We start from the raw sequence: 16,126 nt of genomic DNA on the forward strand, positions 1-16,126 counted from the left end.
AACTGGTGTTGAGTAAAGGAACAGATTGAGGAAAACAACAGAAACAATCACTAGAATAATGCTGATGTGAAAAAGCACCACCACACACAATTGATACTGTGTGAGGAAAAATGGAGATTAGAGCGCTTAGCTCAATGGAGAGACAGGAGAAGGCCCCTGCTGCCACCTCTTCTTCACAGAGGCTGGAGACCAGGTATGTGGAACATTGCAGAAAAGCTTCAGCCTTTTTTGATATTTGGATTAATTTTGCTGAATTTTTCCCCTTCTTCATTTTAAAATATTTATTCATTTTTTTCAGTTACACAAAGAAATAATTTTTGACAATCATTTCTGACATTTTAGGATTCAGATTTTTTTCCTCTCCAAGGCAGTAAATAATCTGATATAGGTTATACCAGTTTTTCCCTTCACTTTAAAGGTTGAATTCTCTGGGAAGGGGAGAAGGGAGCAATACAATGGGAAATGAAGGCGATAAAAAGACAAGAGGTCAATTAAATTGTATTAAAAAATAAACAGCATGATCACATTGATAAGATAGTTGGAATTCAGGACACTGCTAATCAGGCTGAAGGCCAAAGTATAATGATCAGAAATAGGGTAATAGAATCAATAAATGATGTAGAGTCCATATGAAAAAAGCCTTTTTCCTACACATACCCATTCACTTACTTTTTTGGTGGACAGCAAACATCAGAGGACGATCTTCTGGATGCAGGTACATTAAGATAGAGGTTCCAATCAGGTCCTGAGGGAGGTAGCCCAGCAAAGGTACAGCTCTGGGTTGGACATACATCACCATAAAGAAAACATTTGAGAAATGATATTTGTGAACCCTTTCCAACCAAATCTAATTCCCAGTATTTTTTCCTCAAAGGTAATTTTAATTGACAAAATTAGTGCAGAAAACTGTCTATGATAATGGTTATGAGCTAAGACTTTAAGGGAACAAACAAAGATAAACAAAGCCTACCAAGAAGGCTTTGTAAAAGCTAACTGTACCAAAATTTCCTATAGCAGTAAAATGATGAGTATTTTACAGTGCAAATAGTTTCAGCAATTAACACTTTTAAATGAGTTGTATTTGAAGTGCCATACTGAGTAAATCCCACTGTCATGTAAATAAGATATCATGCTATCTCTGTGATGTGTGGTATGCCTTATAACAAACAAACAAAAACAAAAACTAAGGACAAGGCAGTCAGTTTCAGCTTCTCTTTCAGAAGTTAAGACCTTTTCATATCAATCATACTCTATTACCATCCTAACTAATTTGGTGGTTGGGAGGTCTGACAATTTACAGTGAGGTCCTCATTCACGATCTTGTCTTAGACAAGTCTCTCCTCCTTATCAGATCTGTTTTTCTCATATGTAAAACAGGTAATCTCTGCTCTGTCTACCTAATGTGGCTACTGTCAAGATGAGTAGGTGAAGCATTTTTTCAAAGGTAAAAAAGAAAGCATTTTTAGTTAACACAATCACTGGAACAATTTTTTTTAATGTTAAGATCTAGTTTATTAAAAAAGAGAGAGACTTAAGACATACTAAAAAGATGTGCTTTAACAACATAAACCTCAATGTGCTGAATGGGAAGCCATTTTCAGAAATGTATTTCTCACTGGTTTAGGCTTACAGAAGTACCCACCTTTCATCCACTTCAAGAAACATACACCCTGGGGTATGTGTTGTTGTAAAGATCCTTTTATTCACGGGGATCCGGGGAGCTAGGAAAACACATACCTTGATATCTTTAAAATGCCAATAAATATTCATTAACTATTGTAGCTATTTTGTGAATCTGTTATATGTCTAAACAATAAGAGCATACATAAGGAATATAAATCTATTTAAAATAAGTGACAAATTTCACTAACAAGTACTATTTTAAGTGCTGACAATTTTCATTAAAATCTCAGCAACATTTTAATCTATATGATTTTGAAATGGGCAGCAGAGTGGGATAGTTAGACAAAGACCCTATTAAAGCTTCTAATGTGCAAAGTACTTATTTTTTAAAAAGCAACTTAAATTCAAATATTGGATGAAAAAGTACAATGGCATTTAAGAATTGTGCAGAAATGAAATGGTATCTAGAGATCACTAAAGAATGGGCTCATTTTTCACTTAATCAAATAGGTTCTATGATTGGAAAAATTTAAGGAAAGAAAAAATTTCCAAAACCCAAAGAATAACCTTCTGACGTGAACTACAAAAGACTTTTTTTTTTTTGGTATTTGCATTTCTTGATTTGTGTGAATTAAACTGGTAATGTTAAACAGTAGATACTTATGTGGGTTTAGATATATTGCTTTGTCACTCGAAAACAAGTTATACTTTATGATAGATTTCCTAAGAAACTTTAAAGTTAGCAAAACATCCCTGTCTGTACATTCTGTGTTCTGCTTTTAAGGAACGTCAGTAGGCAATATGATCACATTGGTGACCTACTTGCTGGAGTTTGCATTAGATACTTTGTATGTAATTACTGATCCCAGAGTTAGACTGCTCCTAGTATAAAGTCACTTTGAAAGGGGAAAAAAAGGTGGGTATCAGGCTTGTGTGCATGCCAGATATATACTTGGGAAGTAAGTATGCAAGTGTAGCTTGTACAGGGGTTTATTTAAGGCAAAGTTGGGGAGGGAGGAAGAGAAAGAGGTGGGAGATACCGGAAGGTCAATACTCAATTCTTGTACCTGAATGCAATTTCATGGACATACACCCCCCACCTGCACCCCTACACTTGTGAGGTCATAGGTCACAGACATTCTGATTAAATTAATCTCCACAATAGAATGTAAGGTCCTTGAGGGCAATGATTGGCTTTTCTTTGGTAACCTACAAATCTAGCCCAATACCTGGCACATAGAAAGTCCTTAAGAAATGCTAGATGAATTAATTCATTTTACAAGAACCTCCTTGATGAAGTTTTATTTTTTTATTTTCATCATTTCACATGAGAGATCTAAAAAATTAAATGGCTTCCAGCATCTCCCCTTTTTCCCCTCCCCACTCCAGATGAGAACTTTGTGCCTGTACTCAAATTCTCCTCCTAGATCTCTCTACCATACTGCCCCTCAAAGGAAATGACTGAAGAGATTTGTAAATAAGTCACAAAGATAAAGTGTGGGCTTGATCTGGGTGAATCCCCAAAAGGTTAGGCAGCAGGCTGGGCCAGGCCTTTCCTCATCCCAGGTGTCTGATTCAGGAGACTAAGCTCTGCTCTTCATATAGAGATGTGTTTGCAGAGTTATACAGGTACTTCACACACACTCGCCTAATGTGCTTCTATCTGTACAAACTGAATGACTTGCCTTCATAACCAGAGTGAATCTTCTCAACGAGAGCAAGACAGCAGGGTTCTGATTCAGTGTCAGTAGAATTATATACATTGATCAAATACGGGGTGATCCGGAACGGATAATAATAGGTTTCTTGTTCTCGGTCTTTACCTCCCCTGAGGAAATTTTAAATGATTAACTGATTAAAATAAATGTTGTTACTATTTAGAAGACAGATGACCAAAATATTCAAAATTTTCACAGTGATTTCTCAGAAAAGGAAATATATTATATATGTGTCTATTTTCAAAAGTGGAAAATCACGATCTACATTTTGCCCCTATACCCAGTGCTATTTCTTTTTTATCATCACAAATCACAGATTTGGGGTTGTAAATGTAAGTGGTCATTCAAATCCAATCTCCTCATTTGACAGATGAGAAGATTGAGATAGACAACAATGAAGGGACTTGTCTGGAACTCACAGCCAGGAGCATCTCAGGCTTGAATGCAACCCAGTCCTCATGACTCCAGGACGGGCATTCTGTTCACTACTTCACACTACTCATTCTGCCACTTGGCAACTTAAGTGTTTGGTGATGGTGAAGTGAGTAAAACCATAGTTTTAAAACCTAGTGGAACTACCTTACTTTACCTCTCCATCTCCTTAGCATCCAAAATCCTACTTTTATCCCTCTCACTTCTAGGGCTGCTGCTAAGAACCATAGATGTTAGCTTACTTTCAGGAGTATTTTATACTCATAAGTATTTAATCACATAAAAACCTAGATCCTAAACTGAATTTCCCCCTCTTCTCTTGCTCCTTAACTCTGCTTGTTCCTCCAAGGCCAAGATCCCCTTACTTTAAATGTCTTTTGTACATGATTCTCCTCCCCATGCCCCCCAATTCCCAGGAGGAGTGTGTGATAGGAGTCCACCTGAGGTGCATCCTATACTTACCTGATCCTGCAGAAAAAGGGCTTCACTTGAGAATATTCATACTGGGAGGCTGCCAGAAATAAACACAGATTGCAAATGATCACCTCAAGCAAGAATGTTCTCCAAGTTCTTCCTCCTCCTTAGCCCATAACTGTTCTAATTTTGCTCCTTTACTTGGAAGTTGGTCAAGGAAACAAGCTGACTTTCAGAAAAGTCTATACTCACCATTTATATATATATATATGCATATTATATGTAATGTATATGCCATCTCACACACACCTTCTCCCATACTTTGGGGCCTAATCATCTCTTGAAAGAACTTGCATGCAACAATAACTCTGCTTAATTAGACAATGATGGCTTCACATAGCAGCTTGTTACAGGAATGATGGCAAATTAGACCCATTCAAAAGACAATGGGCCAAACATTAAGAATCCTAAGATATTAGACCAATATCTGAAGTTCTGTTCATCACATCTCCAGCAAAGAGGAAATCTCGAGATCTAGAGAAAATCAAATGGCCAAGGTATCATATAGAATTCTGAGGCAAAAAGAATGAGGTCTCTAGTTAACAAGGCAGAAGGGTGAGGCATGATGAAAACTTACAAAGTCATGAGTGTCATCGACGGGCACAGACTTGTTTAAGAGTCCCCAGAACACTAGAATTTGTGACCATGCTCTAACAAATGAATGAGGCAGGAGAAAGATGACAAAAGGAAGAACCATATGACAAAGCACTCACTGGAAGGCAGAAGGACTTGCTGCCTCTATACCAGGGACAAGCAGAAGACAAAGGGGTTCAAGGAGCTCCTAGAAAAATTCCCTGACCGCTGATCCATCAAAAGTCATTCATGGAAAACCAAATGCTTCTGAGTATAACCTCAAACTTTTTTAAAGCAACATTACAGACAGTAGCTACACAAAACAAACAGTGCCACTGAAGGTACCTTTGGTCTGACCAAATGCCAAAGTTCAATTAAATTTAAAATGATATATATACATATATATTTATAGAGTTTACATCTTTATTGTGTGAATCTTAAAAACTACTCAGACTGTACTTTAGAAAATTTGATTTAGCTATTTCCTTATTGTAACAATGGAGATACTTGGTCTAACAAAAATCAGGAATGTCTTGGGAATTTTACATTACTCCACCCATACTTAGACATACTTTAGGGGAAGATAAAGTTGTAAACTCCTGATTGAACAATGAAAGTCCCTAACTCATACCTTACAGTAAAGCTAGAACCATAAGCTAGGTCTATTTTTAGATCTAATACAAAAAGGTGTTAAGTACCTATAAAGCTTAAATTAATCACAAAAATGTCAAGTAACTCACAAAAGGCAAGCTTAACAAAGAAGTGTGAAGTACTCAAAAGATATAATCTAACCAGAGAAGGTGAGAACTAAGAATGGGCAGTCCTGGAAAAAAGCGTCTACTGTGATTGGCATACGTAAAAATTTAGGGGAGGTGACATAAGAGAAAATTCTCTTTAAAAGGAGGCTAAAAGTCAGTTCAGAAGATTCTGAACTCAGTTCAGGAGATTGAGTTCAGTGGAGGACTGGAGCTTCCTTGGAGACGGTCTAGTGGTGAGTGATAAGACTGACTCCCTTTTTCCTTTAGACTCAGGAAGGCCACTTTGGCCAAGGCCTTTAACTACTGCCTGGCTCAGCCTGAGCCAGAGCAATTTAAATTAATTCTCTCTCTCTCTCTCTCAATTCCTTCTCTCTATATTAATTAATTATCTCCATAATTCCCAGCTGACTTGGGTATTTTATTATTTGGGAATCATCCCTGGTGACCAAATTAATTTAGATATTTAAGTCAAAACACTAAAATTATCTTTACAATTGCTATAAATGTAGACTTATTATCTACAATCAAGACTAGGAGGTTTGAGACCATGGACTAATTACTGTATAAGTATCATTAAAAATGAATGACAGGGACATCTGGGTGATCAGTAGAATGGGAGCCAGTACTAGAGACTAAAGGTCCTGGGTTTAAATCTGACCTCAGATGTTTTCCTAGCTGTGTGACCATGGCACTTAACCCCCATTGCCTAGCCCTTACTGCTCTTCTGACATGGAAGTAATGCACAGTATTGATAAGACAGAACAAAAGGGTTAAAAAAAACACCTCATATTAAATGGATTTACAAATACACCAAACTGGATTACATAGCCTGAGATAATACAGAACAGAGAAAGAGATCTATTTTCTAATATCAGAATTCTAAAGGCATCCATTTATTCCATTGCAGAGGGCTGCTTTAAAGTATCCCAGAGTTAAAGAGCTGGAAGGGACTCTAGAGCTTGTTGAGCCCAGAAGCTTCATTTTATAGATTGACCTGGAGAGGGAAGCCTTAGTGGTCCCAGTGCCATACTAGTAGCAATCAATGGATCTAGGTTTTGAAAGTTAAGTGTGAATCAGACTGGATTTTCAAACCCAAATTCAAATTTCAACTTCAAAGCTTTGATATAGTTATCTTGGTAAAATCATAGAGGCTCTTAATTTTTTCCTCTAAAAATTTATTTATATTTTTGTAAAATCACAAAAATGATTCAAGGGCAAGGACTTATTCCTCTAATGCTAGGACACTAGAATTTGCAATTATTCCTTAAACCTTGAATGAGGAATAGGGGAGTAGAAGTCCAATGAAAGAAAATGATTTTACATTGAAGGTAGTGGTAAATCCAAGTATCTCATTCCATCAATACTATGTGTAACCAAGAAGAAATCATTAAACTGAGTGAAACTCAAGAAATGATACTGAGGAAAGACGTGAGCCTCAAGAACATTCCCAGCATAAAGAAAGAGCAAGTACACCAAAGCAGAGACTCAAAAGTAATATGACATAAGGCAAAGACTTTAAGGTCATCAGACCTTTAGGAATTAAGTTCTATGAGGCAAAAGAGATAAGAAATGGCAAATGAGAATCAGGAAAACTGGGGTGGATCACTGAAGAATGCTTGTAAAAGAGAAACAGATGGGGAAGAACACAAAAACTATAAAGCCCTGAATCTTAGCCCATACAAAGCACCCTTGAAAATGTGCCATGCTGGACAACGAGGGCACCGAGATAAATGAAGAATGACAGGGCAGAAAAGTACTGATGATATTTAAAGAATGAGTTAAAAAAGAAAGGACAAAAAGATTGTAAGAGTAATGAGATGAACAGAAACACTTTAGAATGTTGGGAGTAGCTAAGAAAAAGAATAGTCTTAGCCTAGAAAGAAATGGGCAACTTTCAAACAATTATGTAACATTAGACAAAAGACTGATTGCAAATATCTGTAATTGAAAAAGCAAGTATCCAACATTATTCACTGGCTAAAGGAAGGTCACAGTACTTTGAAAAAAAAGTAAACAGGCAGGTGGGGAGAAGACTGGGAGTTAATGAACCCCTAAAGTGGTTGGGAAGAGATACCCTTCACAAAGACAATAGAAAAATACCAAAATATCTTTTAAGATGACTCAAAAGAATGAAATATTAATAAAAAGACACTAGAAAAAAAGGGCAAAAAGAACTTTCTAATTAAAGATTTCTAACACAAGAAAATGGGTACAAGCTTAAAAAAAAAAGATAGCCCTTTAGTAGTTTAGGGACAGGAAAGAGAAAGATTTCACAGTGTTCAATCACAATTCATGAGATTCAAAATCTATTTGAATAGCAACACTGTAGACAAAACAGAGATAAAAATACTTCAACTGTAGTAAGCTAGATATATGAGGGCCAAAATTTATGTTAGTTATATTTACAATGTATATGAAGCTATAAGCTGTCATTTGAGATGCATCTCTATATTCGTAGATTTATATATCTATACCTACAAGCACATATACAAAGTAGAATCAAGCTAGCAACAACCAGAGCAAATTATTAGATTTTTATCCCATTAAAAACCAATTATTTAAAACACTTGCTCATTAGTCTTACTATACTGCATATTTTATTAAATATGCATTCAATTCTAAATTAAAGGCAAATGAATTGTTTTTTTTTTTTAAATGAGAATTAATGGAACACTGCTCATGTCACCTGTTTGGGTGCTGACATTCCAGAATGGAAGATGGGCCTGGGCTGTGTGTGCGTAGAATACCCTCACATCTTGAGGGTCAAGCAGCTCAACAAATGGGGAAGATGCCAGGGAATTCTTCTTACGGTTCAGTATAAGAGCAGCCTGCTCTGAAACATGTACCAACTTTCCCGACAGAAACGAAAAAACCGCCACAAAAGTGTCCTATCAAAGACATTTTTAAAATGCAAACATTTAAACTTTATAAGCAAGAGCCATCATAAGGTAATTTTCTTTTACAACTTATGATGAACAGCTACAACCTTAATTTTTTTTTTAATTCCAAAACAGCATTACAATATTTGGATTATGTGACATCTCATTCCCTGCCCACAAACCATCTTTTATTGTGTGAATCTATGACTTCACTGATGCAGGGATTCAGGATTCAGAAGCTTCTTCCTCTAATGCACATCAAAAACTTACTCATAATCTCTCTCAGAGTTACTTTGGGAATTTAGAGGTTAAGTGATTTGCTCATGGTCACCTGGATATGAGACAGAGCATGTGCCAGTTGTAGAACTTGAACCCAGTTCTTGCCCTGGATTCTGTCCTAGACCATGCAACAGTGCCCAAATGAAAGAACTTCAATAATGTTTAAAGACACCTGTCTCTAAATGTGGCATTTGCTTCCAGCCCCCTTTATGTGCAGTCTTCCTTCTCTGGTTAACCCTCTAGTGCCTGGCTCAAGACAGCAATGAGCTCTTACATCAGGGCATCTCTTTACTTTGGTTGTCTCCATCATCACAGAATTGGTACAAGATGCCCATTTTTCATGGTCACATTCTTTAGTTGCCTCTTGGATATCTGTTATTCCAGTTACTACTTCTATCCCTACCACACCCTGTTTCAAAAGGCATGTATAAAGTATTCAATAAATGCTTGCTGAATGGCCTCTGCTAAGAGAGTAGCACTAAATCCATTAGCTTTATTTTAAATTGAAATTGGGCTATAATTTCAAAACAACATGGCATCATTCATTGATTTCCAGAATATTAAATGATATACAATTTAAGAGGAGGCTCAACTTTTTGTTTAATATGAAGAGATTCTCTAAAGAAACACAATCTTGTCTTGTTTTCTCTGCAGACACAAAAATAGATGGAAACTCCTTATTCCCTAAGTTTGCAAAAGCCTGAAAAAGTAACTAATACTGACAAAAATGAAAATTACCCTTCTAACAGAAAAAAAGTGACAAGGGCCACCCTGTTGAAATGATTTTTTCTTCATTTGATTTTAGACAAACAGGCATAAATACTATGGCTATAGGAACTATACAGTATCCAAAACATTGCAAAGACTAGTCTTTTAGAGTCTCCAAGGCAATGGCAGAAGCACTTTAAATGGATTTTCTCACATTATCTACCTTAGGTTACACTTTTTTAAACTATACAGTTTATTCGATTTTAAATATTTACATATAGACTAAGTCCTGAAAAAGTTGTAGAGAAGGACAGGACCCATCCTGGGCCACTTACTGTGTTTTTAGAAGTGTGCTCTGAAGCAATGGTAGCCAGCTCCTTGAGACTGTACTTAGTTACATCTGTTTGGTGTGCTCCATTTGGTCTGAGAATCTGGAAAAACTCATTGTTGGCTGAAAACAACAGAAATTAATAATTTTTAAAACTGATTCTTTGAATTATATTTATTTTTTATAAGAAATTAATGTTTTGTATTTATAATGATACTACCCAATTAAATAATAAGTTTGTTTTAAATAGTGACTTACATATTAGAAATCTACAAACTCATTTATAGTACCTTTAAAGCAAATGTGCAAACTGAAATTTTGAGGGTTTCTCCAATGGAGATTTTCCACATGAACATTTTCTAGATCATACAGAAAATACATGCTACAAATACACTTAAGGAATTAACCACACACATTTCTAAAAAAGGAAGCAGGCAGTATGCAGTGCTAAAGGAAAATTCATATTGTTTTTATTGCTGGAATTAGACTGCATTTAGAATCTGTAAAGATTATAGGGAGAGATGATATGTACCTGAAGAACTTTAAGGGTATGTTTTGAGGGGGGAAAAGAGAAAGAATAGGAAAGAGTGGTACTAGCAGTTTATTGGCAATTACTAATTAACTGAGTTCTATTTTTAAAAAATGTTTTATACTTGATCAAAAGTATTTTTTAATGTAAATTAAAATCAGTGTTTCTAAAATAAAGGGTATCACTGAAAATACCCATCTTTTGCCAGACAAAATATTTTATATTAATCATGGTCTTACTCATCCAATGTACTTAATGAAATTGATGCATTTGGTTCATTCTGTATATTCTGAAACCATGGCAACAACTCTGGTGGAGAAAGGGCTTACAGTGCACTGGACCAATGACATGCTTCAACTACTGAGTTTTCTCTTGAGTCAACTTTACCTTGAACACTGTTTACACATCGAAGGGCATAGTTGAGGGCATCAAGAATACTTGGTTTATGATTTCTCTCTGATGGAAGATATTTTTTCATTTCCCGGACCACCATCATAAGTTCTTCAGAAGTCTTGTTTCGATCTTGCTGTTCACTGAAAAGCAATAAAAGGCAAAATTCCATTTTCATAAGTTGTTTCTCTTCCTCAGTGAACTGATGTTTCACCACTGATACATAAAGGCCTTGATTCCTTTTATTTGCTCCCCCCTTCCTCCTAGATCTACTCCTTTGCCATTAACTACAGGCCTCTATTTTCTACTACTAACTTTTCAAATCTACTCCACATGAGCTTAATTTTCCTAGATATTTACTGGGAATGAGACTGATTCAATCTGTATCCAGGTTTTTTTCTCTAGTAATTAAAATTTGGTCTCTTTTCTCTTTTTCTCTTAGATGAAGAATGAAAACTGATCAAAATAAAAGCCAAACTCACCTGTTATCAGTCACAGTTTTGTTTTGCTGTTTGAAGCTTTGTTTCCATATCTCATCAGATTCTTTATCAAGGGAATCAGTCCCATTGGATTCTGGTCCATTAAATTCATTTCCACTGGAGTCATTGCCATCAGACTTACTGCACTGCATTTCTAGACCTTTACAATGAATGGCCTTCTTTGACTTCTAAATACTGGTGGTTCTAAATGAATGTGTTCTCTATTTTGGAATCAACAATGATGATGCTCCAGTTATCATTTTGTTCCAAGCCATCACCTATCACAAAATTTTCTGTTACACTGATTTGCAAAATGTGCATGAGTAATTAATTGCTGTCATTCACTAGGGAGAATTTTTTTCTAGAATTGATATTTTCCATAATAAAGAACTTCAGCATCTTATATTTCCACTAAAGCATAACAACTTCAATCTGAAAAAAATCAAAGAAAAAAGGAAACAAGTTCGGATGTAAAATCTGAGTTTGATACCTGAAACTACAACGTCAATATCATAGGCTCCTCTTTGAGACACAGGTATCATGAGATCCTTCAAGGTCACCCAGTCCAATCCCATTATTTAATAGAAGAGAAAACCAATGTCCCAAGAGATGCAGCTCCTTTTCTAAGGTCATCTGAGTAACAGGGAGCAGAGCTGGGATTCAAAACTCAGTTGCTATAACCAAATCCAGGACCTTTTCCATTGTACCAGAAGTTCTTCTTCCAATAGTATTCAGGTTTGAACCCAAGTCACTTCGTTTCAAATTCAGTGCTCATTACACTACCAATCTTATGCCATCAGAGTCCACTAAACACCCTCTATGGTATGGTACTGTGCTAGAAGCTGGGGATACCAAGACAAAACAGAAAAGTCACCTCTGTTTTCAACAAGGGTATAAGGGACAATAATAACATGTCCAGGGGTAAGAATTTTGGGGTCTGCTCCCGTGATTTTTTTTTTGCTTTTATTTATTTATAAACCCTTACCTTCCATCTTAGAATCAATACTATGTATTGGTTCTAAGGCAGAAGAGCAGTAAGGAATAGGCAATGAGAGTTAAGTGACTTGCCCAGGGTGACTCAGTTAGGAAGTATCTGAGAACAAATTTGAACCCAGGACCTCCATCTCTACACATGGCTCTCAATCTACTGAGCCACTTAACTGCCTCCTGACCAATGATTTCATTGGCAGAGGAAACACATATGGTCTCTGGTCAGGGTTGCGTGAGGGCACTTCAACATTAAATATCTTTCAGAGGTCACACACATTTAGTATTGATCAGAGGCAGGATCTGAACCCAGATCTTAGAACACTAGGATCAAAGACCTAGAGTTGAAAGGGACCTTTGCGGTCCTCTAGTCCAACTCTCCTCTTATAAATGAAAGAAAAGCATTTATTAAATACTTTTTCTGTGCCAGGCATTGTGCAAAATGATGGAAATGCAGATATGTCCACAATGCCAAGGAAACTAAGTCCCAAGAAGATTAAAACTAACTTGTTTAAGGTCTCACGGGGAGTTGGGGTGATGTGTCACTTGAAATCTGGTCACTTGTCTCCAGCATTGGTTTTCTCTTTCTATTTCAGATTGTCCATGGAGAGAAAGAATCAGGGAAAGGTTCACATCCATCCCTCCTCCAAACTCCCCTATTTCTGTAGAGGGCTCCACTGTCCTAGTCCCCAAGATTTTCAATTTGGAGTCATGCATGCTTGTCTTTCCTTTCTCAACTCCCATATCAATTAGTGGCCAAGTCTTGTCAATTCTAACTCCAATAGATTTCCCCTCTTCAATCCATCCTCTTCAATATAAGATCACTGATTTAGGATGACCTCTCAAGGTCAACTGGAGGGCTGGCCTTCAAACCAGTCAGATACTCACAAGCTATGTGACCCTGGATAAGTCACTTAACCTGTTTGCCTTAACCTACTGGAGAAGGAAATGGCCAACCACTCCAAGTATCTTTGCCAAGAAAACCCCACTGCCAGTATGGAAGTGCTATGATCCATGGGGTCTGAAATGACTGAACAACAACAGAAGCCATCTAATCCAATACCCTCAGTTTAAAGAAAAGTACAGAACAGTTAAGTGACTGGATCTGAAACCAGATCTTCCTTGTCTCCATGGGGCTCTGTCTATCCTTTTCACTGGCCATCTCTAGGTCTGGAGGGCTCTCCTCTACCCACCTCCCCAATCTGGTTTTCTTCAAGCTCTGTCCCTTGGGCAAGAGACCTTGGCTGGTCCTTCTCTCCCACTCCTTCCTTCTGAAACTACTTCCCATTTACACTGTTTACAAGGAGTATGGACATAGCTGTTGGCATGCTAGCTCACCCATTAGATGGGCAGTTCCTTGAGAACTAGGTCTACCTTTTTATTTTTTAATCCTTACTTTCTGTCTTAGAATTAATACTAAGTATCAGTTCCAAGGTAGAAGAATGATCAGGGCTAGCTAATAGGGGTGAAATGATTTGCCCGGGGTCCCACAGCTAGCAAATGTCCAAGGCCAAATTTGAAGCCAGGACCTCTTGGCTCTCAATCCACTGAGCTACCCAGCAGTCTTTTGCCTTAATAAATGCTTAAGGACTGACTCCTCGAGGGCTGGGGCTGTCTGTTGTCTTTCTCTGCATCCCCAATACACAACACGGAGCCTGGCACACAGCTAGCGCTTAATCAATGCTTAATGGCTCCGGGAGGCGCCTAATCTGTGCTTGTGCTCCTCCTTCCCTTTCAATCTCTAACAAGTTACAAAGGGGTTTTTCAAAGTTTAAAGCGGCCGAAGCCCTAAACAGCGAGGGCAGGACTAGCAACAAAAGTTGCGAGGCCGTGGGAAAGGACCGCCGCGCCCTGCGCCCCCTCCTCCGGGGTGGGAGGGGCGGGGAAATGAGAAGGGGGCTTCTCCCCCGAAGATCTGGGCAGCCTTCTCCCATCCACCCAAGTTCAAGGGCAACTTGTTACCCGCTGGGCCCCGGGGGCGGTTACGTAACCCGCCCTCCCACCCCAGTCTCTAGGGGGTTCCCTCGCCCCACTCCCTGTCTAAAGCGTTTTAAGAAGGGGAGCCAAGCCCTTCGGGCGGGGACCTCCCCGCCGGGAGGGGGGCGTGACCGAATCGCGACCTCGACTCGTCGGGACCCCAGGCCTCGCGCGGAGACACTCACTCACCACCCGGCCGCCACTGCCGCCGCCGCCGCCGGGCCCCCCGCGCGCCTCCGCCCTCTCTCGGTCCTGGCTCGCTCGCGCCGGTCCCGCGCGCAGGTCTCGGGGCCAGCCGCGTGCCGCGGGGCCGTCCCCCCCACAAGCGGATGCCCGCCTGCAACGTGACAGGGCCCCGCCCCCTCCGCGCCTCATTGGATGTCGCGCCCAGCCCAAGTCGCCCCCATTGGTCAGAGGGAGGAGCTTGTGAAGGGAGCGCTCTGATTACATAACCCGCCAGAGGCCCCCCCAAATCCTATTACATAACCAGCGGGGAGGGGCAGGGCGAGTGGCGCCTCTTAGCCAATCCTATTAAGGCCCGGTGGGCGTGGCGTGGGCGGTGGGGTACGAGAGGGAGGCGTGGTATTGCGAGACACGAGTCAGGTATCCAGCTGCCGCACGGGGATTAGATGGTGATGGGCGGAGCAGCTGGGTTAGGGCGGGGCAGCTGTCACTCATAGATGGGGGCGGAGCAGGACAGGTGAAGACTGGGGTGACGGGAGGAGACCTGGCAAGGATGCTTTTCTACCCAGCAAACGAAGAGGGGATTTCATTTGCGGGCCGGGCATCTTCCAGGTTGTCCTTTCTTGGAGTGAGCCTAGAGGACCTTCGGATTGGGCACTGTGAATGGTCCTTGGTTGTGGTCTGAGGGTAGAGTGAATGCACTGAGGATGGGGTCAGCGCATGGATGAGCGAATTCCCTATATACATCCATTATATTATTATATTATTAATATTTTCTTTTTCAATGAACATTTATTTGCTCTCTCCCCTCATTGTAAAGGAAAAAGGAGAGGGAAAAAACTTGCAACAAATATATTCTAGCAAAACAAATCCCCATGTTATTGTTCATATCCAGAAATGATTCATTTTAAATTTTCTGGAATCATTAATTTTTTTAACCTTTACTTCCTTTATTGGAAATCAGCATTTAGTTATTGGTTCCAAGGCAGAAGAGTGGTAAGGGTTAGGTAGTGGGGGTTAAGAGACTTGTCCAGGGTCACACAGCTAGGAATTACCTACAGTCAAATTTGAACCCAGGACTTCCCCTCCCTGGGCCTGGCTCTCTATCCACTGAGTCACCTAGCTACAAGAAAAATTGTCCATTCTTGATTCTAAGGTCTGTCACAGGTGACCTCAACCCAGATGTCACCTTGTCCTGGAAGCTTTCCCCAATTCTCATCTATTCTCTTTACTAGTACTCTTTCACTCGGCAATCAATTACTATTTACTTATCTGTATTCCCCTCCCTTCCTGTTCCTTATAAAATCATAGATCTAGACCAGAAAGAGATTCCAGAAGGTTTTGCCCAACTCTTTCATTGAGCAAGGAAAACCAAGACCCAGGGAGGTTAATCAGCTCACCCAGTATCAGGCAAGTAATAGGCAGAGGCAAGATTTGAAGCCTTCTCCTCCTCTTTCTCCTTCTCCTTCTCTTCTTCCTCCTCATCCTTATCCTCCTCCTCCTCCTCCTCCTCCTCCTCCACCCACTGCCCTCCAAATAGAGAAATTCTTTGATTCTCTGCCATTGACCCCCTTCTCTTTTGTGGGATGTTTTCTCCCTTGGTGATCCCATTGGCTCTCAAGTTCAATGATTATCTTCTCTTTATGCAGATGATTCCCAAATCTATAATCTCTCTCTCTTGAACTTTAGTCCTATGTTACCTCCTGCTTGCTGGACAGCTCCAATTCCATGTCCAGAGGCCCCTGAAAGTCAGTATGTCCAGAAGAGAACTCATTCCCTCTAAAAACCATCCCTCCATCCAATCCCTAT

At 39.4% G+C, this 16,126-nt stretch overlaps 1 protein-coding gene across 6 annotated transcripts in view; it reads right to left on the bottom strand.

Annotated features, from left to right (window-relative positions):
* The window catches only part of PER3 (period circadian regulator 3), a 44,461-nt gene extending 30,007 nt beyond the window's left edge, over positions 1-14,454 (bottom strand). For 4 of the 6 annotated variants that reach the window (XR_466616.2, XR_466617.2, XM_007492111.2 and 1 more), the window contains exons 1-9: positions 14,324-14,454; positions 11,174-11,602; positions 10,689-10,834; positions 9,780-9,895; positions 8,265-8,466; positions 4,236-4,284; positions 3,309-3,451; positions 1,643-1,721; positions 670-776 (exon numbers count right to left, since the gene is read on the bottom strand). Coding sequence is in view for 4 of the 6 variants with exons in the window: in XM_007492111.2 (XP_007492173.2) it covers positions 670-776; positions 1,643-1,721; positions 3,309-3,451; positions 4,236-4,284; positions 8,265-8,466; positions 9,780-9,895; positions 10,689-10,834; positions 11,174-11,322 (991 nt within the window). In the remaining 2 variants the exon portion in view is untranslated. Of the gene's footprint in view, positions 1-669; positions 777-1,642; positions 1,722-3,308; positions 3,452-4,235; positions 4,285-8,264; positions 8,467-9,779; positions 9,896-10,688; positions 10,835-11,173 lie in introns of all 6 variants that reach the window. The other 2 variants (XM_007492110.2, XM_007492109.3) reach the window with 2 other exon arrangements.
* Positions 14,455-16,126: the final 1,672 nt, after the last annotated feature.

Source organism: Monodelphis domestica, chromosome 4, assembly GCF_027887165.1.
Source record: "Monodelphis domestica isolate mMonDom1 chromosome 4, mMonDom1.pri, whole genome shotgun sequence".
In the NCBI taxonomy this organism is placed as follows: domain Eukaryota; kingdom Metazoa; phylum Chordata; class Mammalia; order Didelphimorphia; family Didelphidae; genus Monodelphis; species Monodelphis domestica.